At 40.5% G+C, this 24,549-nt stretch overlaps 1 protein-coding gene across 5 annotated transcripts; it reads right to left on the reverse strand.

The window, feature by feature from the left end:
• Positions 1 to 1,730: 1,730 nt before the first annotated feature.
• Positions 1,731 to 24,215, reverse strand: LOC132140817 (ubiquitin carboxyl-terminal hydrolase 36-like). Of its 5 annotated transcripts, XR_009433837.1 has the most exons (22): positions 24,073 to 24,214; positions 20,336 to 20,597; positions 19,994 to 20,215; positions 19,434 to 19,544; positions 19,087 to 19,189; positions 18,930 to 18,997; positions 18,191 to 18,261; positions 18,016 to 18,098; positions 17,738 to 17,849; positions 17,517 to 17,657; positions 16,517 to 16,617; positions 16,294 to 16,429; positions 9,225 to 9,578; positions 8,570 to 8,776; positions 7,979 to 8,094; positions 5,457 to 6,053; positions 5,011 to 5,225; positions 4,584 to 4,769; positions 4,070 to 4,185; positions 3,799 to 3,933; positions 2,947 to 3,265; positions 1,731 to 2,912 (listed from the first exon to the last, which is right to left on the reverse strand). XR_009433837.1 is itself a non-coding variant. In XM_059549831.1 (21 exons), the coding sequence occupies exons 2-20, from the start codon at positions 20,586 to 20,588 to the stop codon at positions 3,802 to 3,804; spliced, it is 3,309 nt and encodes a 1,102-aa protein (XP_059405814.1). In that variant the 5' UTR covers positions 20,589 to 20,597; positions 24,073 to 24,214; the 3' UTR covers positions 1,731 to 3,265; positions 3,799 to 3,801. The 5 variants fall into 5 exon arrangements, 3 of the variants coding, with proteins under 3 accessions (XP_059405814.1, XP_059405803.1, XP_059405828.1); XM_059549831.1 differs by having other exon boundaries at positions 1,731 to 3,265; positions 5,026 to 5,225; XM_059549820.1 differs by having other exon boundaries at positions 1,731 to 3,265.
• Positions 24,216 to 24,549: the final 334 nt, after the last annotated feature.

Here is a 24,549-nt window from a genome sequence, read left to right on the forward strand (position 1 = left end):
CACTCAGTAATGCTGCACATTAATCTGATGCAATTCCCACTCTCTCTGGACTAACATCTGGAGTGAAGAGCACAGCTGAGGACTTCTCTGACCTGATCTACACTAAGTGACGCAGGACACGGAGGAACATTAAAGACTTTCACCATCATCAACACTGATAATAATGAAACATGTTCAGCAAATCAACATATTAGAGTGATTTCTGAAGGATCGTGTGACACTGAAGACTGGAGCAATGATGCTGAAAAATCATCACAGGAATAAAGTACATCTTAAAATAAATTACAATCAAATAATCAAATTGTAAAAGTATTTCACAATTTTTGCTGTATTATAATCAAATATTTACAGCGAGTGTAAGAGACTTCCAAAACATTTAAAAAGTCAAAACGTTTGACCAGTAGTGTCTTCATTTTCAGTTTCTGATGCATTATGTTAATTCAGTTACTTAATAAAGAGTGATTTATGGATCTAATATAATTGTTTCCCCTCTTGGTGTTATTAATTTACACATTTTTCAAATGTACCAGCCAACTGTTTGATAGAAACATGTTCAGTACACAAATGAACCGGGATCACTTCTGATCACAGTGTATCTCTATCATCTCAACCAGTGGGTGACGACAAATTCACAACAGTCATGAAACACTGCGAGAGGAAGAAAAAGAAGAAAGCTCTCATTACATCCGACAAACATATCCATATTAATTATCGACAGTGGAATTGAGGCACTTGTAGTGTGTTCATTAAGCCCTGTTTGTTCTTGTCTATGAATATCCTGTGTTTGGATCATTTTTACATAAAATGTACATATATAAATTAAACTTTTGTTGTCCCTGCTTGATTTGAACTGCCAAGATAAAACTAATTTCACTTAAATATCAGACAGTTTTATTATTGTGATTTCGAAGCCTGGAAAAGTTATAGAACCTGATCACAAAATGATCCAAATGCTTCTGAATCAAAAAGGAAAATATCCAAGAAGCACAGACGACTAGACAGGTCATGCAAAAGTAACAGAAATTAATTTCTTTAAAAATAGAGGAACATGGGCTCACTCACACTCTGCTCAGCATTAAAATGTGCTAGGCACTTTGATAAGATACCTGCATGCTAAACACATTTTCAAGACAAAGCAGTTTTTTATATATATATATATATTCTAAAGGACTAAATTACACTTTTGTTAGTATTTAAGAAATCAGTTTATGAAATAATTACTAAAAGGTCACATCTTTTCCGCAACAGTGTTGAAGCACTCGAGTCTGGACAAGAGTTGGACTCTAATCTGAATCAAAGACCATATTTGTTCTGACTAGTTAAGACCAGCTTGAGATTAAAGGTCCTGATAGTCTTAAAAACACAGTCTCAGATTCAATATCAGAATTTTTAGGACTAAACAAGACCAGCTCATTCAAGTCCAAGCCGAATCAAAATACTCTTGAAAATATGATCTTGGAATTATTATTATTATTTTTTCATTTTTAGGCTGGTCAACCTCAGCAGTCAGACTTGATGTGAAGTTTAAAAAATGTTCAAGGTAAGATATAGGTTAGCTTCACATTTAATATAAGCACGTCATATGTTTTATGATAGTAATGTTAAACGATCTTCAGTTATCTAGTGACAAACTACTTTTTCTCAATTGAAACACTCAAAATACAAAACTTTTATATTAGTCAGATTTTCTGCTATTGGATTGAAAACCAAGATTTTCACACACACACAAATAAAATCACAATTTTATTGCACCAGTATATTTTTATGTGTTTGCAATACTGAATGACTTTGTGTTTTCAGAAAAGGCATTAGGTACAGAACTATCAGTTCAAATATGACAAAGACACTCGTGTGTTCTTCAGCTTTCAGTCTCTGAAAAGAACATCTCTGTTCTAAGAGAATACAGACACATCCTACAGAACGCTCTGTGTCTGGGTCCAGAACAAGACCTTCCAGACACACATCTATTGGTTAATAAAATTCCCCATTTACAACTCCACACACCTTAAATCCATTAGGCTTCAGTTTAGCACTGTGCATGTGAACATGTTTTAATAAGTATAATTTGCAACATGTTCTATTCATTTTTTTAAAATAAAACCAAGGCAACTTTTCTAAAACCCAAGGATTCATGAAAGGATGACAGGAGGAGGGCACGGAGAGCACAAGGTAGACTGTACAATGTCCTAAATAGGAAAGCTTCCACATTGGTTTACTCCAGTGACGCTCTTCAGTGGATAAGCATGTACATCATTCTGACACAATGTATAATAGCATTGCGAACGGACAGATGACATTTGGACCAGCTTTTGTCGAGTTTTTCCCTGGACTGAACCCTTCGCAGGGCATCCGAGGGATTGCTGTAGTTGCATAGAAAGTAGGAAAGAGATACAGGAAAGAGACGCTAAACCAAAGACAAAGGGATACTCCACAAAAACACAGTGGTTTGTGTTAAGGCCCATGTTTTTTGTGTTTTAGCTCACATGGATGAAATGTATTGCATTGTTGTATGCAGCTCTGTGCATAAAAGACCAACGTCGTCTGACTGGAAACGGTGGAAGAAATCTTATAAAAACGGCGGAAATGGTCACAAAAGACTTGTGTAAAAGTACGACAAAAATCGAACACTGCAAAGGGGAGTTGGAGGAGGACTAGGATTCAAGCAGGTTTTGTACTGAATGTATTGCAAGCAGGTCTGTGTCTGTGGAAACACTACTTCCTCCAACAGAGAGATGATCCATTCAGGCAAACAACTGCCTGATAACATCTGGCCCAAATACGAAAAAGCTAAATAATTTAGCGAACAAAAGGATTCCATGAAGGGAACAATGATATTGGTGGAGTCATTTGAGCGAGGGGCTACATTCTCCCCATTTTTAGAAACTGCGAGGGTTTTCTTCTCAATAAAAGACCTCAGATCAGGTCGATTTCATCAGTGGCCATCACAGCCTGAATGCTCTAAATAATCAGTCACTGGTAAACATTTAATCTCATTACAATAAGAATAATTCAGATCATTAAAGGTTATAACAGGGTGCAAACTCTCCGGTTTATCGTATTTCCTATGATCCTAAGATCATTATGGCACTGCTAGTGGTGTGTGTTTTGGATTTCAGACGGTGACTAAAGCCTCAGGAGAAGACCTCAGGCTCATCGCTTGATTTCACAGTACTGCTGCGCTCTTGTGTTCTTCAGAAGAACCTCGGACAGATGCGACTCCTGCTGATCCAATAAGACAACTGGTCTGGTCAGGGCACATTTAAAACTGCAGCAAGACAGGAAAACAGCTGGTTATAAAAAGTTTGAATATATTAAAAAAAATAATAATCTCCCTATCAAGTGTTCGAGAGATAAAATAAAATTATGGATGCAACAATTCATTTCAAGCTGATGGATACTGTTCTTTACAAAACAGATTTATAAAGGAAAAAGATACTTTGTTAACTTATTTTTAATAAAAATGTTCACATTCGAATAGCAGCATGTGAATTTGCAAGAGGTTTTAATTATAAACCACCTTAATCTACAGATTATTTTACTGATGGCGGCTTTATTTTGGAGCACAAATATTTTCTTGCTATAACTAGTGTGAAGACTTGACCTGTGTTTTTAGCGTCACCAAAAGGACATTGCTTAATGCGATTGGCCACTATAGGAAAAAAAACTACATAAAAACTCAATGTTACAAATTCCTTAATGTATATTAGAAAGAATGGATAATTTTTTAGTAATCTTGTAGCTGGCAAAGGAAAAGTATTTACTGCTAGAAATTAACAGAAAAAAAAAAACAAAGTGTACCTTTCAATGGCGAAACCCCAGACTGCTCCGTCTGCCTCCCGGTGTGACTGACCACTTGTTACGATGCTCTTGGATCTTCTGGAAGACATTTCCCTTTCTCCTCTTCTCCGTTTTGTATTTTTTTATTTTCTTTACCTATTCAAGAGAAAAGAGATTAAATGACTTCATATGTAGGCCGAACACTAAAATATACTATGATATAATAAAATCTACCATGTACTAGGATATAACCTAGTGTGAGCAATGTGTAAAAGTAAATGGCAGTCCTCACTTTTCCACTGTCAAACTCCCTGTCCCACTCGTCAATGACGGTCTCGTTTTGGGCATAGCGTGCATCCTCTGCAGCATCTCTGCTAACGGCTGACAGATCTCCTTCCCAACTGAGGACTGTTGAGTGAAATCATTCAAGATGCGTTCAGTATTTCAGAATTCAAGCATAGGTGTGGTTGACAACTTTAAAAGCATAAGTCATTTGGTTAATCTTAATTCACTTTTCCTGTGCTTCACATAAGAGTAAACAGGAAGTACATATAAAATGTAAGAATTCAACTACCAATTGTTTTCTGTTTTTCCATCATTCATTTTCCCCCAGTATAGTTCTGAACACAAAAACAAGCCTTTAAAATGAATCACAACACAAACAGAAATCGTCCGATTTCATTTGAAATGTCTAACAATGAACTACTTTAAGAACTACTTGTAACTGAATTTTAACTTCTCCAAGTCTCAGGGAAATGGAGAGGGTTTGCGCAAAAGCTTTAGTTGACATATGACCGAAAACTCACCCTCAGTCCCATAAGCTTTATTTGAGGAATTCTTGAGGAGCTCCTCGACCACATCACAGCTTTTCTTGCCATCCCAGCCCATATGAGCAGAGCATGGGTCTTTTCTCGATGTGCCCTCTGCTTCCCGATGTTTCTGGTTGCGCTTGTAGCCATCTTTTACCTGGCTGTCCCAAACGATCACGGCAGCTGTAACAGAAAATGGCAGACGTTTCACAATAGTTATGGATGATGCCCTTAAAGCAAATGAACTGCCCCATTATTCTTTAAAATACTAAACCAGTGGTCTCAAACTCAAGTACTGGAGGGACAAAGCTCAAATCAAACCTGTTTGTAAGCTTGTGGCCCTTGAGGAGTTGAGTTTGAGACCAATGTACTAAAACAACAACAACACGTCTATGAAGTCTACAACAGAATAGTATAATACCACCTGTGCTAGGATTACCAGATTTCTGCTTGACCACATTGTCCATCTGACTAGGAGACTCGACTCCATTGGTCTCTTGAAGCTCCAGGTGAAGTTTTTCTTTATTCCTCGGTCTCTCATCCTCCTCTCTGAAATCTTTTAGTTTTCTCTTTTTCTTTTTCGTCTTGGTCTCTCCTAGGCACTCTGTGTCTGCACCACTGACCTCATTTACAACAGCACTGAAATAAAAGAATAAGACAGTTTTTACAGTTAAAGTGAATTCAGTTTTACAGTAGCATTATGCATTTAAAGATATGCTGTAACCATTGTAATTTTTTTTATATTGGTAGTGAATTCACGCATTAAAATTGAAATATACTTTGGACTCCAAGTACACAGCCCTAGTGTATGTTTAAAAAACAACAACAACTAAATAAACAGTTTATTAAAGATCTCAGTAACCAACTTACCACTTTGAAGTCACGGCTCCATTGCTGATCTCTTTAAGCTGCTCTTTGAGTTTGTGCTTCTTTTTCTTCTTCGGGACGGGGTCCGTCTCTTGCTGGTCAATCGGAGACACTGACTGAGGTTTGGTCTCACGGTTATCTGCTGCTCTAGATGTCTCAGACTCCTTTTCTTTGGCTTCTGAAACGATGGTCCAAGTCTCTCCAAGACACCAGTCCTCATCCTGATGGGGCTCAAGACCATTTGCATCTTTTTCCCTTTTCCTCTTTTTCTTCTTCTTTCTGTTTTCAGTACTTGGCTTTGGTTCTTCTGGGGGCGAGGCTTTAGGGGCGTCGTGCTCTACTTCTGAATGTCGTCGTTTTAGTTTCTTTTTCTTCTTTTTAAGAGTGGGACTGAGTAACTGGGGTACTCCTGTAGCTGAGGCTGATGGGTCCTGGCATTGAATTGGTCTGGGTGTACTGGGCTTAAAACCATTGGTCTGCGGAAAGCAAGCATGAGCGGGCAGCTCCAGAGTGGAGGAGGGCCTTTTAAGGGGACTTTTCAATTCTTTAAGATGGTCAGTTGAATGTGAAGATTGCAGGTTGAGCGAATGAGTTGAAAATCTGTGCAAAAGAAAGAATTTTAAATATTAACTGTAGAATGTAAAATGAGAATAGATATAACAATACATCTCTCTTCAGTCATGGCACTATCAATTGATTTGGGGAATGTATAAAATGTATAAAATATTTTATAAAATGTTATAAAAAAGCAGCACTGTATTGATATTCCTCTACTACCTTGATAAACACCTAAAAAGTATAAGAAATGTTTCACTCAAAATAACTAAACATTTTAATAAACATTAACTAAATGTCTTTCCCTCTTGAGAAGGAAATGAGGGTTACCGCAATAGTTTTACTCTTAAAATTGCTTAAATATCAGGTAATATAAATCAAAACAATGGCTACCACAGTAAGTGCGGTGTTAAAGAGTGTCACTGTATACTGCCACTGCACTGAATTTACCCATATTTACAGATGTTTAACACAAATCGAAATGGATTTGAACACGAGGGTGAGAAAATAAAATTCTTAAATATTTAACTTCTGTAATTATTGTAAATTTGAACAAACATCGCAAGCAGACTCCAAACATTTTAAAAATAATTTCAGTTCTTTTTAAATTTTGTTTTGGTCACACTTTTCGGTCTAATTCACACCATTAACACAAACTTATCTTACAAACTATTAACTATGACTATTCCCACTATTAACAAATTTCCCAATTTGCTTCTTATGAATAGTTAGTAGTTGTTAAGTTTAGGTACGGGGTAGAGTAATGGGATCTAAAATATGGTCATGCAGAATAAAATATTAATATGAGCTTTGTAAGTACTAATGAACAGTCAGTATACATATAATATCCATTCTAATAAGCAATTGGACCCTAAACTAAGGCATTACCATAATTTTTTCTGGTATTTGTAAAGAGAAAAAGAAAAAACACACAAGATTAAAGTCAGCATGAAATGATAATTCACACTTTGATCTTATTGTGAACGATTCATCCGTGCATGTTTATTTCTATTTATTTATTTTTACCTCAATTTATCAAAACATCATAATACTTTGATAATCTATTACAATCTCATGTACATTAAAATATGGTAGAAAAGATCTGTTGCTACTTCTATTGCTTTATGACTTTAATGCAAGTTAGTGAGAGTTCTTCAGACTTTCATCTTAGAGTCAGTAGAAATGGAAATTGTAACCTACTTTTCTTCTCTAGTGTGACGTATAGCGGAGTGAAATGTTTGGGTGATCCATCCCTTTAATATTTTGAATAAAGATTACAGTGATATGCATGAATAAACTAAATCCTAACTAAAATGGAGATTCCTGATATAAAGCATTCAGAAGACTCAGTTCATGACTACTTTCAACGCGGGTTTTTTTTTTTTGGTTTGTTTTTTAGTTGCCAGTTATGACTAATTAACCAATATACATCACACACACACAGTACTATTATTATCATCAATGCTTTTCAGTACTGAATTCACTATATTTATAATAAGCATTTATTTTACAACTTTCCACAATGACTTCTGGGGTTTTCTTGTCAGTGAAAGATACAATCATTAGAATTCGGCTAAAAATTTTAAGAGCTGCCCACCTTCTGCAACTTTGCTGCATTAAAACAGAACCTCAGCTCACTAGATTTTAAGCAGGGAAACGTGGGATGTGCACAGTCGAAAGCTAGCAAGATGTGTGCCGAGTGTCATGACAGCAGCAAAGCAGCTCTGATCCAGCACAACGACCCAAAGCCTAAACTTAAATGTACCATTAATAACTAAAAGTTTTGTTTGTGTACAACTTAATAGACTACTCCCCTATTCCTAACAGTCACATCAAGTCAAATATAAGTATCAATTATGCTCCACTTGAATCGACTGGATTGTGAAAAGCGCATCTATTTTGATTATTTTTAAGGCTTGGTGATTTAAAATTCAGCCAAATCTGCGCTCACTTACAGAGCGAGGGAGTACCTGTGGTGCGGTTGGGTTGAGGCCCGGCTGAGAAGGTGAGAGGGGTCACTGGACAGATGATGAGATGAATTGGGCGGGGCCTCAGTGCTGCTGCTCGGGCTCTGCCGGGGAGTGGCCTGCAGTTATTGACATAAATAAAAACTTTGTGGTCTAAAAAAAATATAAAATAAAAAAACAGCCATGAAACATGACAATGACAAAGGGAACCATATGGGAAAGAAATTATCAAGACCAAACAAAAAAGAAAAAAAGTAGGAAGGGGGAAGGAAAAAAAGAAAGTGTAGCAGAGAAGAATTAGAAGTTGTTAGAAATAAAAAAATTAAATAAAAAAAATAATAATTTAAAAAGGACTGCAATGCAGACTGCGAACCCACAAGACGGATATAAGCTGAAAGACGTAAACGTATTATTATTGTATTATTACTGGCCAGTGTGAGCAACATGTCAAGGCTCCAGATTTTAAGAAAATAATTTTTCAACACCCGTACATCGACAAGGAGTGAAGTGGACAGACATGGCAAGGGAAACACACAAACGGTCTTAAAAACCACCAGCAGATGAAACAAGGGTGGATGGAGCTGGTAGACTGACCTTCTTGGCGGACAGGGCGAGTCGTTTGGCGGGCGGCGGGGACATGGTGCTGACGGGCTCTGATGAGACATTGGTGAGGGCCTGGGGTTTGAGTTTCATCATCTTCTGCTCCTCTGAGGTCACACGCTCTGTGCTCTTAGCTGGAGATGCTGGACTGTTCACACCAGACATGCTGCCAACAGGCGCGCTCCTCGTGCCAATAGACTCCTGAGAGAAAACACAAAAACATCTGAGATGAACATTGATATAGGGCTGGATGGTTTGGCCAAAAATATTAATCAGAATGTTTATCAGGTTAAATTATATTGAAATTTATCACAATATGAATGAAAGAATGAATATAAACATAACTTGTTTGTTCACAATTAAACTCCATAGAGTAGCTACCTTTTAATTTAGGGCCACATGAAACCCATTTTATTTTTCCTTAAATTCTGTATTTTCCATTTTATTTCTTCCTTACAAGCCATTTTAGGAGAGTGTGGTTGACTCTTAACTTTGATAAAGAACATCTCTTTGGATTTGAAACTTTAGTCTTTGTAACTTTACAGATCTTCTTTGTGCACGAAGAACTCGTAAAACTCCAATGAGAAAGGAATACTTGAACTCTCATCATATGACCACTTTTAACTAAAAGGGAAACTCTAAAACTTACTTTAGACTCAGAGGAGGTGTCTGCTGAGGAGCTATCAGACAGGGATTTGAGTGAGGTAGATGATGGCAGGCCGCGGCCCTCGCTGTTGCTCCTCTTGTCAGAGTCAGGTTTGGGGAGGCCGTTGGATGGAGCAGTAGTGCTTCTATGGGACAGAGGCTGAGGTATGGGCTTCTTCACTTTCTTAAAGGGCTCCTCGATCATTGTGGGTCCACTGGCCGGCTTAGGCGGGGCATGGGAGTTCCCCGTACCATTAGACATCTTCGGCGATTGGACCCCTGAAGAGTTTCTCACTACTGGAATACCAAGACCCCCATCCACTGACTGGATTTTCCTCAGCAGAGCAGGATCAAGCTTCTGAAAAAGGAGAAAAAAAATAGGTTTTGAAAAAATGTGTTGTTATGCAGGGGTAGCCTCTTTTGACTGTTTAACCCACTAGACATAATTATGCAATTTCTAGAATATAAGTCTGAAATGTGCTGTGACTTCTATTCCAAAGAGACTTTGCGTCACATGAGAGATATACATGAGACCAAAAGGTTGCATTAAGGTTAATATTGTGTTCCCTATCTGTCAGTCACTACGAGTTATGTCGAACGACATATGGGGTCTCACTTGGGAGGCCAATCATCTCGGAGTTTAAAAGAAAACTCCAATGAAAATTGTCTAGTGGATTTAACATACCGGAGCCACTCCCCTTGCCAAAGGGGTATAAATAGGGCGACAGGTGCATCCACTCATTAGATTTTTGCTTCAGAGCAGAGTAGTTGATGCATCTAGTCACTACAAAGCCTTCATCTGTGTGTTCGAGAGCTGTTTCTGGTCGGTGTGATGGTGCAGTACAGCGGTGTCCCTGTGACGGCGATTCCCCTGGGCGCTTCGGCTAAAAGAGCAGTTTCTAAAAGAGCAAATCAAGGAGGATTCGCGTCTTTTTCAAGATGCCATTTTACCCGTGTCCTTCTGGATGCTGTCTTTTCCTGTCTTTGGTTGACTGTCACGAGCATTGTCTTTCGGAGCACCGCCCGTGTATACAGGCCCGGCCAGGATACGTGCCCAAGGTTCCCACCACTCCCTTCCGAGACCAGGTGGTGAACCTGCAAGCGCTGCCCCTGGAGGGGGCAGATCCAGCTGTGGCGTTGCTGTGTCCCTTAAGAGCGTTTCGCATATACGTGGACCGCACCCAGAGCTTCAGAAGCTCTGAGCAGCTCCTGGTCTGCTTTGGAGGTCAGCAGTAGGGGAAGGCTGTCTCCAAGCAGAGGTTGGCCCACTGGATAGTGGATGCCATCGCCTTGGCATACCATTCCCAAGGCGAGCCGTGCCCCCTGGGGGAGAGGGCCCACTTTACATGGAGTGTGGCCTCCTCCTATGCGCTGGCGCACGGCGCCTCTCTGGAAGACATCTGTCGAGCTGCGGGCTGGGCGACACCTAACACCTTCGCGAGGTTTAACAACCTTTGTGAATAGCCAGTTTCTTCCCGTGTGTTGGGTAACAGGTAATTGGCGGGAAGGTTGAGCAGCCTCCAGCACCCTCGGCAGTCAGACTTGGTCTGTCGCCACACCCAGTACTGGTGTTAGCATGCCGGAGCTCTGGTCAGCCCCTGTACTGGGCTAGGTGTCCATATGGCTTGATTCCCTATGGGTAATCCCATATGTATATTCTTCAACGGTAAGGTTTCCCTCTTGGCAAACACGTGTCTTCCCTTGACAGACCCGCTCTGTCAGTCTCTTCTGGCAGCTGTTCCATCCCTACTCTAAGGTAGGACCTGCCTCAGAGACCCATTCCATATGTAGTACTGCCCCCCGGGTCAGTCCATATCAGTATCTCCACAGGTCACCTCCCTACAAGGTAGGATGTGGTCTCCGTAGCGACCTTTTCCTAAGGCTCGCTTCCCCATTGTCATTGCCAAGCAGTAAGATCAAATAGGGAAGATTTGAAGCAATCTTTCTCCGAAGGTTGAAATCCCTTCCACTTTGTGTGGGCGGAACAGCAGCATGGCCTTCTCCAGCAGCGATGTACTCACCCTTTGGCCCCTTCAGCACCAAGGTCAGTAAATTTGCGCTGGAGCTTTGGGATGGTTACGACCTTAAGCGTAGCTTTTGTGGCACGCCACGGCTTGTCGACAATTGCAGCACCACATTGTTGTGACAGTGTTCAAGTTCTGGCATTTTCCATAGGACCCCATATGTCGTTCGACATAACTCGTAGTGGCCGACAGATAGGGAAAGTCTAGGTTATGTACGTAACCCTCGTTCCCTGATGGAGACGTGAACAGCACACGTTGATATCTGTGTTTAAACTAAACTCATGACGAGTGGCGCCGATACAGGATGGCTGCCTCCGTGACGTGCTCTGCAGTTGTTTTTGTGTTTTTGTTAGTTTGTCCTGTCTTTAGTTATATTCCTGCAATCAGTTTCACCAGGGACGAATTGCTGGATATTCGGCAACACACATCTCCCGATATTTCACCGGTTTTCGACTATTCTGATGTTTTGCTGGACATTCTTGTCGGGGGAGCGGCTGCGCTGATCACACGCTTCAAGAGGACGCGCAGACGGGGAAAAAGAGCTGGCGCGCTCGTGAGACTCAGAAAACGCGGATTTCGAACGCCGTTGCCTAGCATCCATCTGGCAAATCTCCGCTCTCTACCCAACAAAACGGACAAACTGCTTCTGCTCTCTCGGACAAATAAAGATTTCTCTCACTCTGCTGCTCTGTGTTTCACGGAAACTTGGCTGAATGACACCATACCGGACAGCGCGCTCCATCTGCCGGACTTTCAGCTGTTTAGGGCGGATCGCGACGCAGAATCAACGGGGAAATCGCGCGGCGGCGGGACATGCTTTTACATCAATGAACGGTGGTGTACAGATGTAACTGTGTTAAAGAAGACGTGCTGCTCAAATCTCGAAACGCTCTTCATTAACTGCAAGCCGTTCTATTCGCCGCGGGAGATTTATTCGTTCATTCTGGTTAGTGTTTACATCCCTCCTCAAGCGCACGTGAGCTCAGCTTTACAGAAACTCGCTGAGCAGATCACAGAGACAGAACAACAACACTCAAACTCTGTTTTAATCATTCTTGGGGACTTTAATAAAGCCAATCTCTCCCGTGAACTGCCAAAATACAGACAGCATGTTACTTGTCCCACAAGAGACAGTAATATATTGGATCACTGTTACACAACAATAAAGGATGCATTTCACTCTGTTCCACGAGCAGCTTTGGGACGTTCTGATCACCTTCTGGTTCATCTTATACCGACCTACAGGCAGAAACTAAAATCAGCTAAACCTGTATTAAGGACTGTAAAAAGATGGACTAATGAAGCAGAGCAGGATTTACAATCCTGTTTTGACAAAAACAATGTTTTGACCTCACTGATTGGAGTGTTTTTGAAGCTGCTGCCACCGATCTGGATGAACTCACAGAGACCGTAACATCATATATCAGTTTCTGTGAGGATATGTGTATTCCTACCAAGACTCAACTAAATTACAACAATGACAAACCGTGGTTCACTGCAAAACTCAGACAGCTCTGTCAGGCCAAAGAAGATGCTTACAGGAAGGGGGACAATGTCTTGTATAAACAGGCTAAATACACGCTGGAAAAGGAGATCAAAGTGGCAAAGAGGAATTATTCTGAAAAACTCAGTTCACTTTGAACGACTCCGCATCAGTGTGGAAAAGCCTAAAGAAGATAACCAATTACAAGACACCACCCCCCCAGCACTGTGGAGAATCAACGACTGGCAGACGATCTGAACGAGTTTTACTGCAGGTTTGAAAGAACACCCATCACCTGCCCTGAACACCTCCCCACACAACCATTCACACCATTCACAACTCCTGCAACCAACCCTGAATGCCTCTCCAAACAACCGTTCACACCATTCACAGCTCCTGCAACCCATCCTGATCACCTCTCTAATCAACCGCTCTCACCATTCACACCTCCTGCATCCCCCCTCTCCCCCACACCTGCAATACAGATCAGCGAGGATGCGGTGCGCCAGGTCTTCCGGAAGCAGAAAAGGAAAAAAGCACCAGGCCCAGATTGCGTTACACCAGCCTGTCTGAAATCCTGTGCTGACCAGCTGGCCCCCATCTTCACACAGATCTTCAATAGATCGCTGGAACTGTGCGAAGTCCCTTCATGCTTCAAACGCTCCACCATCATCCCTATCCCAAAGAAATCCAAAATTACAGGACTAAATGACTACAGGCCTGTGGCTCTAACGTCTGTAGTCATGAAGTCATTTGAAAAACTGGTGCTGGCCCACCTGAAAGACATCACTGGACCCTTGCTAGATCCTCTTCAGTTTGCCTACAAAGCAAACAGGTCTGTGGATGATGCAGTAAACATCGGACTGCATTATGTTCTGCAACACCTAGACAGACCGTGGACCTATGCGAGGATCCTGTTTGTGGACTTCAGCTCTGCCTTCACCACGATCATCCCAAACCTCCTCTTGCCCAAACTAACTCAGCTCTCCGTGCCCACCTCCGTCTGTCAGTGGATCAACAGCTTCCTGACAGACAGGCAGCAGCTAGTGAGACTAGGAAAATACACATCCAGCACCCGTACAATCAGCACCGGAGCTCCCCAGGGCTGTGTTCTCTCCCCACTGCTCTTCTCCCTGTACACTAACGATTGCACATCTAAGTACCCCTCTGTCAAGCTCCTGAAGTTTGCAGATGACACCACACTCATCGGCCTCATTCAGGACGGTGACGAGTCTGCTTACAGACAGGAGGTTAAAGAGCTGGCTGTCTAGTGCACTCTCAACAACCTGGAGCTTAACACGCTCAAAACAGTGGAGATGATCGTGGACTTCAGGAGAAACCCCCCTGCACTCCCCCCACTCACCATCATGAACAGCACTGTGACTGCAGTGGAGTCATTCAGGTTCCTGGGCACCACTATCTCTCAGGACCTGAAGTGGGACATTCACATTGACTCCATTGTGAAAAAGGCCCAGCAGAGGTTGTACTTCCTTCGCCAGCTGAGGAAGTTTAACCTGCCACAGGATCTGCTGAAACAGTTCTACTCCACCATCATCGAATCCATCCTCTGCACTTCAGTAACTGTCTGGTTCAGCTCAGCTTCTAAATCTGACCTCAGAAGACTACAGAGGGTAGTCCGGACTGCTGAGCGAATTATCGGTACAACCCTCCCATCTATTCAAGAACTGTACTTATCCAGAGTGAGCAAAAGGGCTGTTAAAATCACTCTGGACCCCTCACATCCAGCACACTCCCTCTTTGAACTGTTGCCATCTGGTCGACGCTACAGAGCACTGAGCACCAGAACGACCAGACACAGGAACAGTTTCTTCCCTCAGGCAATGCATCTTATGAACAGCTGATAATAACTGTGGGACACACTACACTATTTATATTTATATACACATACACTTATTTATCCAACACACATACTTAGCGTACAGTTAATTTTTCCACATAATATACATGTACATACATAAATGCTCATTTTAATATACCTGCCATACATTGTCAATTTGTATATTGTCAATCATACCCGTTGGCACGGGGAGTGGCTCAGGTATGTTAAATCCACTAGCCAATTTTCATTGGCGTTTTTTCTTAAACTCTGAGATGATTGGCCTCCCAAGGCCCTGTCCCAAATCGCGCACTTCATGTGGACTTTCGGTCTCGTGGACTTGAAATGCGCGTGCTCGCCGAGTCTACGAGTCCGTAGGCCGTCCCATTCAGCATTTTAACGCTCCGAAGTGTGCTCAGCAGCGCCCCCTTTGTACCCTTGAAGCGGTCTTCCGCGAAGCCCGCATAGAAGCAGGCTCCACGCACTTCAACTACCCAGGAATCCTTGCGAAAGACCAATCAGACAACAGATGGGAGGATATTTCGCTCATGGACTGTAAACATGGCTGAGAAGAGAATATTTAAGTGTAAAAGTATCAATGTTTTTTATGACATAGGCGTACATTTTACCAGTTGTTACTTACAGTTATACAAACATTATCGACCAGTTGATATCTCAAACATAATAATAGCGCGTTAAATAATACGATCGCATTATGATTCATTACATAAATAGAACCGAATGTCATGGCTTTATGAGTCATATAAACGTAGTATGAATATTGAAACCTATACATTTTTCTTAAACTCATTTTAATTTTGTGTTAAAATTTAACATTATGTATTATTATGTACAAATGTATTTATCATTTAAATAACCATGACATCTATTCTAATGCCCAGGTGGCATTTACAATTATAGAACTGTAAAAGCAGGCTGTGTATTTCACATGGACATATTATTTGGGAAATTAAAATGAATCCTGTTCTCTATGCTAAAGACTGTAATTTGTTTAATGATATTTGTGATATTTTTCTAATAAAGGGACTGATGAGATGACCTTTAAGTTTATTCAGCTCCGTATGGAGAGGGATAAGTCAACCAGACCTTCTTCCTGTTTCCGGCGTGACGATCGAGTCTGTCCCAAAATACCTCTCAATGCACCCTCGCGGACTCGCGCTAAGGGCCCTATAGGTCTGCACTACATGACGTCACCGAAGTGTGGACTCTGAGGAAGTCCACAAGTCCGGAGTGTGCCATTTGGGACAGGGCCCAAGTGAGACCCCATATGTCGTTCGACAATGTCTCCGTTCTCTCCATCAGTGAACATGGGTTACGTACGTAACCGAGACGTTTGCCTTGTTTTGGGAGCTGCCCACCTAATTTTTGCACAATTTAAATGTTTTTTTAATGAGTAAACCCAGGTCGACTTTATTTATCTTCCCAAATCCTAACTCGCATCTCACTCTCAGACTTTGCAGGTGATTTATGCAAATGCTTATTTACCATCTTTCTATCAATTTTAATCCATATATTCACATCTTTCAATGTGGTAAAGTAGACAAACACTGCATATCAGACATATTTTTGTGTCAAATTAACAGAAATGTTTTTTCAAAAATCATTCGTATGAATTAAAAAAAAAAATACTGGTCTTTGTAAAACATTTTTGTATAATTATCTCATGGGTTTCAGATTTTAGCTCTCCTCACATTTAAGACTTTCCTACCTTTGTAACATGTGGTGAAGACAAAGGACCACTGAGTGTGCTTTTCTTCAGCTGCTCTGGTGTCATATTATTTCTCCCAGAGTGCACCATGTTCTGCTTTATATTAGAAGCATCTGTATTTTTCTTTTCAGGGATCCTGCCACAGAAAAGATGTGATTGTAAAATGAGGCATCTCTACTGGCTGCTAAAATATGAAGAGTAGATGTAAGAACATGAATCTTACCTCAGGTAAAAGAGGACATAGGCCTGCTGATTAAGGACAACCTTGATGTTACTGGAATGCACCATTGAGTCATTCATCTGGTACCACTGTCCATTACTGGCCTACGGAAGGATATTTGTGTCAGAATATTAGCCATAGCAATTAAGCATGAAACAAGTAAAAACTTTTTTTTCCAACAATGCTCCTTTAAATTTCTCTCATCAAGCTCATTGGGTCTCTTATTGGTTCCTTGATCTTTGAGTTAACTGGGGACTTCTGAGATTACAGCCATCTATCAAAGGTTTTTATGCTCACCATAAAATACCAACATAATCTACAACAAAGTGCTTTTGAGTCGCATTATCTACATTGAGCTTTTCTAATTTGCGTTGGTGGGGAAAGAACTATTTGGAAAAGAAATTGTGGCATGTTGCCACAGACAATGGTGAAATTATACAAAAGACTTGGTCAATACTGTGACTGGCCAATCAGAATCAAGTATTCCAGAGAGTAGTGACCAATTACGGAGTTAAGCAGTAGATTGTTTTCACCAGAAATTCTGCTGTATAACAATTATTTAAAAAAAAAATAATCTTGAAAGAAAATGCTAACTGCCGGCTTCAACAAATGCAAATACTTTTGATCAACAACCTCTGAGCTCACAGAAGGTCTGTCTGTAATGGTTCATAAGTTATCACTGAACTGGATTTTTACTTTCAGAACTGAATGTTTCACTCTATAAATCAATAGCCTTTTGATCTGTTTTACCACAAAATAAAATTGTGGTTTACATGGTTTCTGAGACATGTAGCAATAGAAAACCGTGGTAAACCAATGAAATACACTGCCTCACTTAACCATGGTACCACCACAGTACTTGTAGAAAATCCCCAAAGACAGTCTCATCTTACAATATTTTCTGCTAAACACTTTTTTTTTACTTGGGGATATACTACAGAAAATAAAATGATCTACAATCAATAAACATTTTTTTTTTGTAAAGCCATCACATGGCGCTCACCTTGACGTAGCAGTAGTAGTGTCCAGCATGGCAGCTGTACCCTGAATGCACAAGGACAGCATAGAGGCCATACATCACCGGATCGCCTGTGCTCTGGGACATGTACGGGCGAATGTTCAGGAACTCTGGGTAGCCAACGTCCTAACAGAAAACTATCAGTCAGCAGGTTGATCACAGAACAAAGGCCAGTTTGAGTGTCATTGGCAGGTATAGGATGAAACCTTGGTAATTTTTCCTCCACTGAAGTTGGCGAACCGTTTAAGTGACAGCGTCAGCACATTTGATGTTCTGTGGACTGTGAACCTCTTAGTCGCTGGAACCTTCTTTTTACATCTAAAGCAAGAACAGAACATGATGAACAGCTGTGGCTCTTGAGATGCTAACACACTTCTGAGTGGGTTGCTCACTGAATCAAGAATTTGAGCGGCCTGCATAAATACATTTTGATGGTATTGAACAAACTTGAAGAAAGACCCATGCTTATGGTTGTACAACTCACTTGGCACACATGTAGGCATTCTCGCCACTCAAAACATCAGGCTTGACAAATAGTTCCAGAGCACGAACGATGTTGACCGCTTGCTGAAGAGGAAAGGGGAGAGGAGATTTCAGTCTGGGACAAAACACATTCATCATCCTTACGTGACTGAACCACAGGGCTTTCAGAAACTCACCCGAATCTCCAGAGCAATGTCCAGGTTTGGGTCATACGTATCTGACACGCTTTTACACATAGAGCACTTCACTGCAAAAACAAAGAAAACAGCATAAAGATACAGATTCTTGCATTGTGTGCTTTTTGGGTCAGCAAAATCAGTTTTTTGTTTGTTTTTTTAACTGCATTCTCTTATTCTTCAAGAATCTATTCAGTTTATCAAAAACTGACAGTAAAGACATTTATAGTGTCATAAAAGATTTCGGTTTGAAATAAACACTCTTCTTTTGAACTTCCTGTTCATGGTTTCCGCAAAAACCATTTTCAACATTGATAATAATGAGAAATGTTTCTTGAGCCTTTACATTAGCATATTAGAATGACTTCTGAAGGATCCTGTGACACTAATGATGCTGGAAATTCAGTTTTGCCTCCCAGTAATGAAACATTTACATTTTAAAACACATTCAAATAAAACACAGGCAATTAAAATTGCAATAATATTTCACAATATTACAGTTTTTACTGTATTTTTGAACAAATAAAAGCAAGCCTTGGGAGGCATAAGATACTTCTATTTACTTTCCAATGGAAGTGCATCTATTACCGTATTTTTCTATGATTAATCTACACATAAAGCTGGGTAATATAGCTAATATCATAACATCAGGCAAAAGTAACAATGTAACAATCGTACACACTCTTGGATCTCAATGCATCATGTTTACCTTAGCAATTGACGTGATGTCTGTGCTTACCTCTAGACCTCAAATAACCCCCAAAAATCTGGTGGACCAGCGTGGTGGCCTGTGTTTGTCTGTCCAGTCTGTGAACAGAAGGGCTCATTATTCCTCTGATCCAATAAGACAAACTCTTTTGGTTTCTGCAGTGACTTAGTTACGGTTGTAGTCTTACTTGGGATAACCGTTCAAACAAGCTTTCTGCATGGCATCAATGGTGTAACGCAGAAACTCATGGGCATCCTCTTGACTCCCAAACCGAAAATGGCGAGCAATTTCTAAAGGATTTGAAAAAAAGAGTCAGGTTATGTCACAGGATACAGAGGAAAGGGATAGAAAAAAAGGAAGAGTGTGGGCTAATGAATAGAAACGATATTCCAAAGTCTTATGACTCAACACTTCCACAGCAGTCATTAGCAGCACTTCCTGTAACTAGCACGTTATCTCTTTTGGCTTCTAAAGACATCTGGAAGTGCTGCATGTTTGCTTAAACTTGGTTCAGCTTTATGAGAAAGCTCTTACTTTTCAGATCTCGGATGAACGATACAGGTTTGATGGCATTGCCGGTGTTGGCGAAGGCTTGGATGATGTGGTTCTGCATTACACAAATCATGCAGAATCCAGATTGGTGACCTGAAGGAGACGAAAGGCATTCATAGTGAATTCCAGACATGAAATGGCACAAACAAGCAACCCCAAGCAGTTTTTAGATCACGTAAACTCTAAACCAGTGGTGAGGGTGAGACACTAGTTATTAGAAAAGTTCAAAGAAGATTATATAAAATAAGACAAAATAACCTTTAAACTAAGCCAAAAATAGCTAAAAATCATGACTTGTCAAATTAATTAGCTGTTCTTTCCATAACTGGCATTTAATGGAAATACTGAAATAACTGTTTTTAATTGAAATATCTGGGATTTTTAATTAAGACCCAGGCCTTCCCACAAGTCTTTGGAAACCAGGTTATTGTATATGAGAGAGTTGAACACTAAGTTTTATCACATTAAGCACGAGCAACTGCAGGCTTTCAATACACGGTTCAAGCTTTCACATTCTCATATTCACTGAAGCTGTTACTCACAGGACCGGCTGTGCTCCTTTGAGAGCAGGTAGTTGGCCAGCGGCGGGGTGTAGGTGAGACACTGCACGGTAGAGTTGAGGAAGCAGGTGTTGCCCAGGTTGTGGAGGCCGGCTCCAACCCGATACACCCGTTCCCACTTCATGGACAGCTTGTTTCCAGGGAAGAGCATCTTCTGCGGAGCAGGGATCCCATCCGTGTGCCCGTCGCTCAAGCTCTCCAAGACTGTCGCAGAAGACGATACCAGTTTATTAAGAAAGAAATACCCATATACAATGAAAATGAAAAACACCCCTGAGACATGCACTGAAACAGTGAGCCTAAGGTCAGTGTTGGTGATCTTACGTTGTCTCTTGATCTGAGCAGGTTCAGTCGGTCTCTGCGCCGCAGCTCCGTCATTCTTGGGATTCAGGATCACATATTTTGTCTTGAGGGTCTCCAGCTGGTAGCTGAAGCCTTTACTTGCAGGTTCAAACTCGATCTTCTGCAGAAGCACTTTCTTTGCGGATGAAGCCAGCAACTTGTTCAGGTCGCCCTCGTCACTGGAGTCCTTGCGGCCCGGCTTCAGAGCCTCTTTGAGCTTGTCCACTATCGGCATTATGTCTCACTGAATACAAACAGATTGAAGAACGAATATGAGAGAAAATGCTCCATTGTTAAAGCTCTCAGAAATTCTGATTTTCAAACATGTACTTGACTAGCTAGAAGTTTTTCAGTTCTTCAAAACAAACATACAGTTGATCCAGAACAACAAATCTGACATATTCAACCCACTCAATGAAGTCTATGCCAATATATCATGAAACTCATCTGAGAAACCTGCAAGACGCAATAGAAAAACAGGAGCCTGTAAATACGTTCAAACCAATCAAGACACCAGAAACTACAGAAAGTGTTGGTCAGCTAAAAACCACAGACCTTTCGCATGCCTTGACAGATAATAACTTGCAGAAAGCTGCATGAAATGTAACACCCAAGCTCTGTGTCTGAAATGAATCCAGTCGGGGAACAGTTAGGACGTGGAAGTTGTGTTGTTACAACAACTGCAGCACTGCTTCTAGAGAAAAGAGCACATCTATCAGGTGCGACTGTGACTGCCTTCGAGGATAAACTGAATTTGATGTAACAGAATCAAACAGGCCATCCAAACAGTTTCTTAAGACCACAGCAATAAATACAACATACAAGCAGTTTAAATTAAATAAACCTACATAGGCACAAATTTTCCAACTGTTAATATTAGTTGGCTGCATGAGTTATGAACTAACAATGAACAATACTTCTAAAGGATTTATTCATTTTTTTTTTTTATTTCAGCATTTACAAAAACATTATTACAAACAGATCATGCTTTGGAACAATAAAGAGTTTTTTTTATAAATAATGTTAATAAAGTCTAATAAGACTAATAAATATTGTAACAAGTGAATATGCTCATTATTAATTTTTTAACATTTGCATAAGATTCACTCAACCTTGGGCCTTACAAAATGAGTTTCTGGTCTCTTCATTAGAGCAGATTTAGAATTTTTTTTTTAGTGCAGTGAATGGGTGCCACCAAAATGAGTGTCGAAAAATCTGATAAAACATCACAATAATTCACACAAACCCAGTCCAACAACTAACATCTTGTGTAGTGAAAAGCTTTGTTTCGGCAATAAACAAATTCATCATTATGGTACTGTTCATATTTCGCTCCTGTTTCAGACAAGACAAGAAAGAAATCTTATGGATAGACGACACAAATTTTAGCCAAAAGCTAAATTTAAAAGTTAAAATGCATCGATGATATACTTGTGTCTTTTTCACATCACAAGATGTTAACTGATGGATGGAGTCATGTTATTATAGGCCAGCTGTTTCTTTCAGCTGTTTGGAGTCTCATTCTGACGGCACCCATTCACTGCAAAGGATCCATTGGTGAACAAGTGATGCAATGCTACATTTCTCCAAATCTGGTGAAGAAACACATTCATCTACATCTTGGATGGCCTGATGGGGAGTAAACTATCAGCAAACGTTCATTGTAGGTGAACAATTTCTTTAACAAACATCAAATAATGGGACATTGTACAACTACATAATCGCTTTTAAATAATAATAGAAAAAGAACATTTGGATCACTCAAAGACATTAACTGACATTAACTATATATATATATAAAAGCTCTGTGTCTCAGAATATCAATAAGTTTCTTTAGAAAAAAAAAAAATCTCAAAGCACCTCGTTTAGGTGGCTGTAATTTTCCATTCAGATAAAGTCGCAATAGATCTTCAGAAAAAAAATAAGATTCACAATTTGGTGCATTCAGGACACAGAAGTACAGTAAGGCTGAATTGGGTCCTGCATGGGCTTACTCGGGTCTAGTGCTGATGTACAGAGCTGAGGAGCAGCAAGCAGGCTGCACATGCATCAGAGCCACAAGGGCAGACTAACCTTCATGTGCGCTCGCCAGTAATGGAGACACAGCCGTGCATGAGCTGCGGTCACAACCTGCGCCTGTGTGCAGCTCGAGTGGACTAAGACATTCATCAACGATACGCAAAGTGTAAAAAGACAGTATAAGTCATTACAATCTATAATTATGTCTCCACTGGATGCTACAAATGCCTCGTTTGTAATGGGTTTTACTGGTTTTGTTTTGTTGCGCTCACAATCGGATTTACATTGACCAGTTACATCAAAAGAGAATAATCTGGCACCACTAGTTCGTTCAGATACAAAACTGCTGATAGCAAACATACAACATGGCTGTTTAAATAGTTTAGCCACAGTTATCTTGAACACAATAAATTATCATTTACACCTACTGATCTACAATAGAAATAGTATTTACATGTGTTGACTTCTATAGCTCAAACTAGTTTAGAAAGGTTTGACAGGAAACAGTAACTATAAAACTGACCCAGTAAATGACATGTTTCCCACAAAAGAACTGCCTTTAAAACACAAGACTGCAGTAAAACAACAAAAAACTGCCATTTATTAAGACTAATCTTACATGAAATAATTTTTAATTTTTGCAGTGTCATACTAACTTATAAAACTTAGACTAATAACATTACATTATTGACATACTGAGAGATTATCCATACATCAGTGGTACAGTATTCTTGAGGTGATGTCTTAAAGTGTATTTCCAGTTGAAAACACGTGTCCAGGACTCATGTCATGTGCATTATAACTAGTAAACAATAACCACGATCACTATCTATCTGTCGGGTTTCCAGCTTCTAGTTTATTAAATGTGTTTACTGTTTCTCTGTGTGTTCAGTTTATATTTTCTCTAATCGTGTTTCAGTGTGTTGTCCATTACACTCACGCGCAGCACGCGCCAAACGACGCCTCTAAGTGCTCTAGGAGGAGTGCAGCTGGATTGAGACACGGCCTGAAGTATGTATCAACTCCTACATCAACACGTTTAAAAAACGCGAAGTTTAATGAGAAAGTAAATACGATATTACAAAATCACCTCCCTCGCCCTTTGTGTAAACTATAGCTCGGGTGTGGATGCCATCAGCAAATAACAATCGACACATATTAAATATAAAGTAGCTTTACAGTGCATTTAGATATTGTTACAAAGCAACTGTTAGAAACGCTGTGCATTCAGAAACATGTGATGATCAAGGACATCATGATTACAGCTTACGAATAACCATAATAACGTGATTTTGAATTGAAGCTACAAGCTTTCGGTTAACATCTCGGGTTGTTTACCACAAGACTGCACATATAACTTACTGTTAGAGCCATATGAGCTGCTAGATACAAGCTAACACGCTACTTTAGTATCCGCTTCAGCGTAAACACTGCTGTTTCCTCGACAGCGTTAACCGCTTCTGCAAATTTGGGCATTCAACGTACGTTAATATGTAGAGACAGATCGCGATCGGCTGGATGTTTAAGGCAGATATAATATAACAGACTGACTTCTTGAGCTGAGCCTCGCAAAGCAAACGTGGCGTTCATGTTACTGCTGCAATGTGCTGCTTGCCCTCAAACAGGGCTTTTCTGAAGAAACAACACACATTCTTCCGTCACCCGCCTCCTAACGCGCCTTAATAACATCAAATACGTACCCATCCGTGAATAACCGGGAATCGTTTGATCTGCTCTGAGCTATATCTAAGAAGAAGCCTTCATTTTGTTACGTTCTTTGCCCCATGCTGCATTATAAAAGGGCGTCTGCACGCGTGATTGACGTGACGGAGCGGCCAATCAGCTTTGAGAACGGCTCTCCCATTCATAGCCGCAGTGTCCAATCAGAGGAGGCAAGTCAAACTTATAACATGGACCCTGTCGATTCATGCGCTGATCACTGGCGGAGTGCGCGGACCATACGTGCGGACTGAAGGCTTGCCTGATGTGCTGGAAGAGATTCACCGCAGGGGTCGCTAGAGAGCGCTGAAAAATCGAAGAGTCACAAGGGTTTTATATAGCTATAATAGTTTATAGAAAAACTGTCAAATGTACAGTGTAGACACAAAACATAAAAGTTAATACTTAACACTTATGTAATGATTTTCCTTGCAATGTATTGTATGCATATTTTTAAG

This window comes from Carassius carassius, chromosome 1 (assembly GCF_963082965.1).
Source record: "Carassius carassius chromosome 1, fCarCar2.1, whole genome shotgun sequence".
Classification (NCBI taxonomy): Eukaryota; Metazoa; Chordata; class Actinopteri; order Cypriniformes; family Cyprinidae; genus Carassius; species Carassius carassius.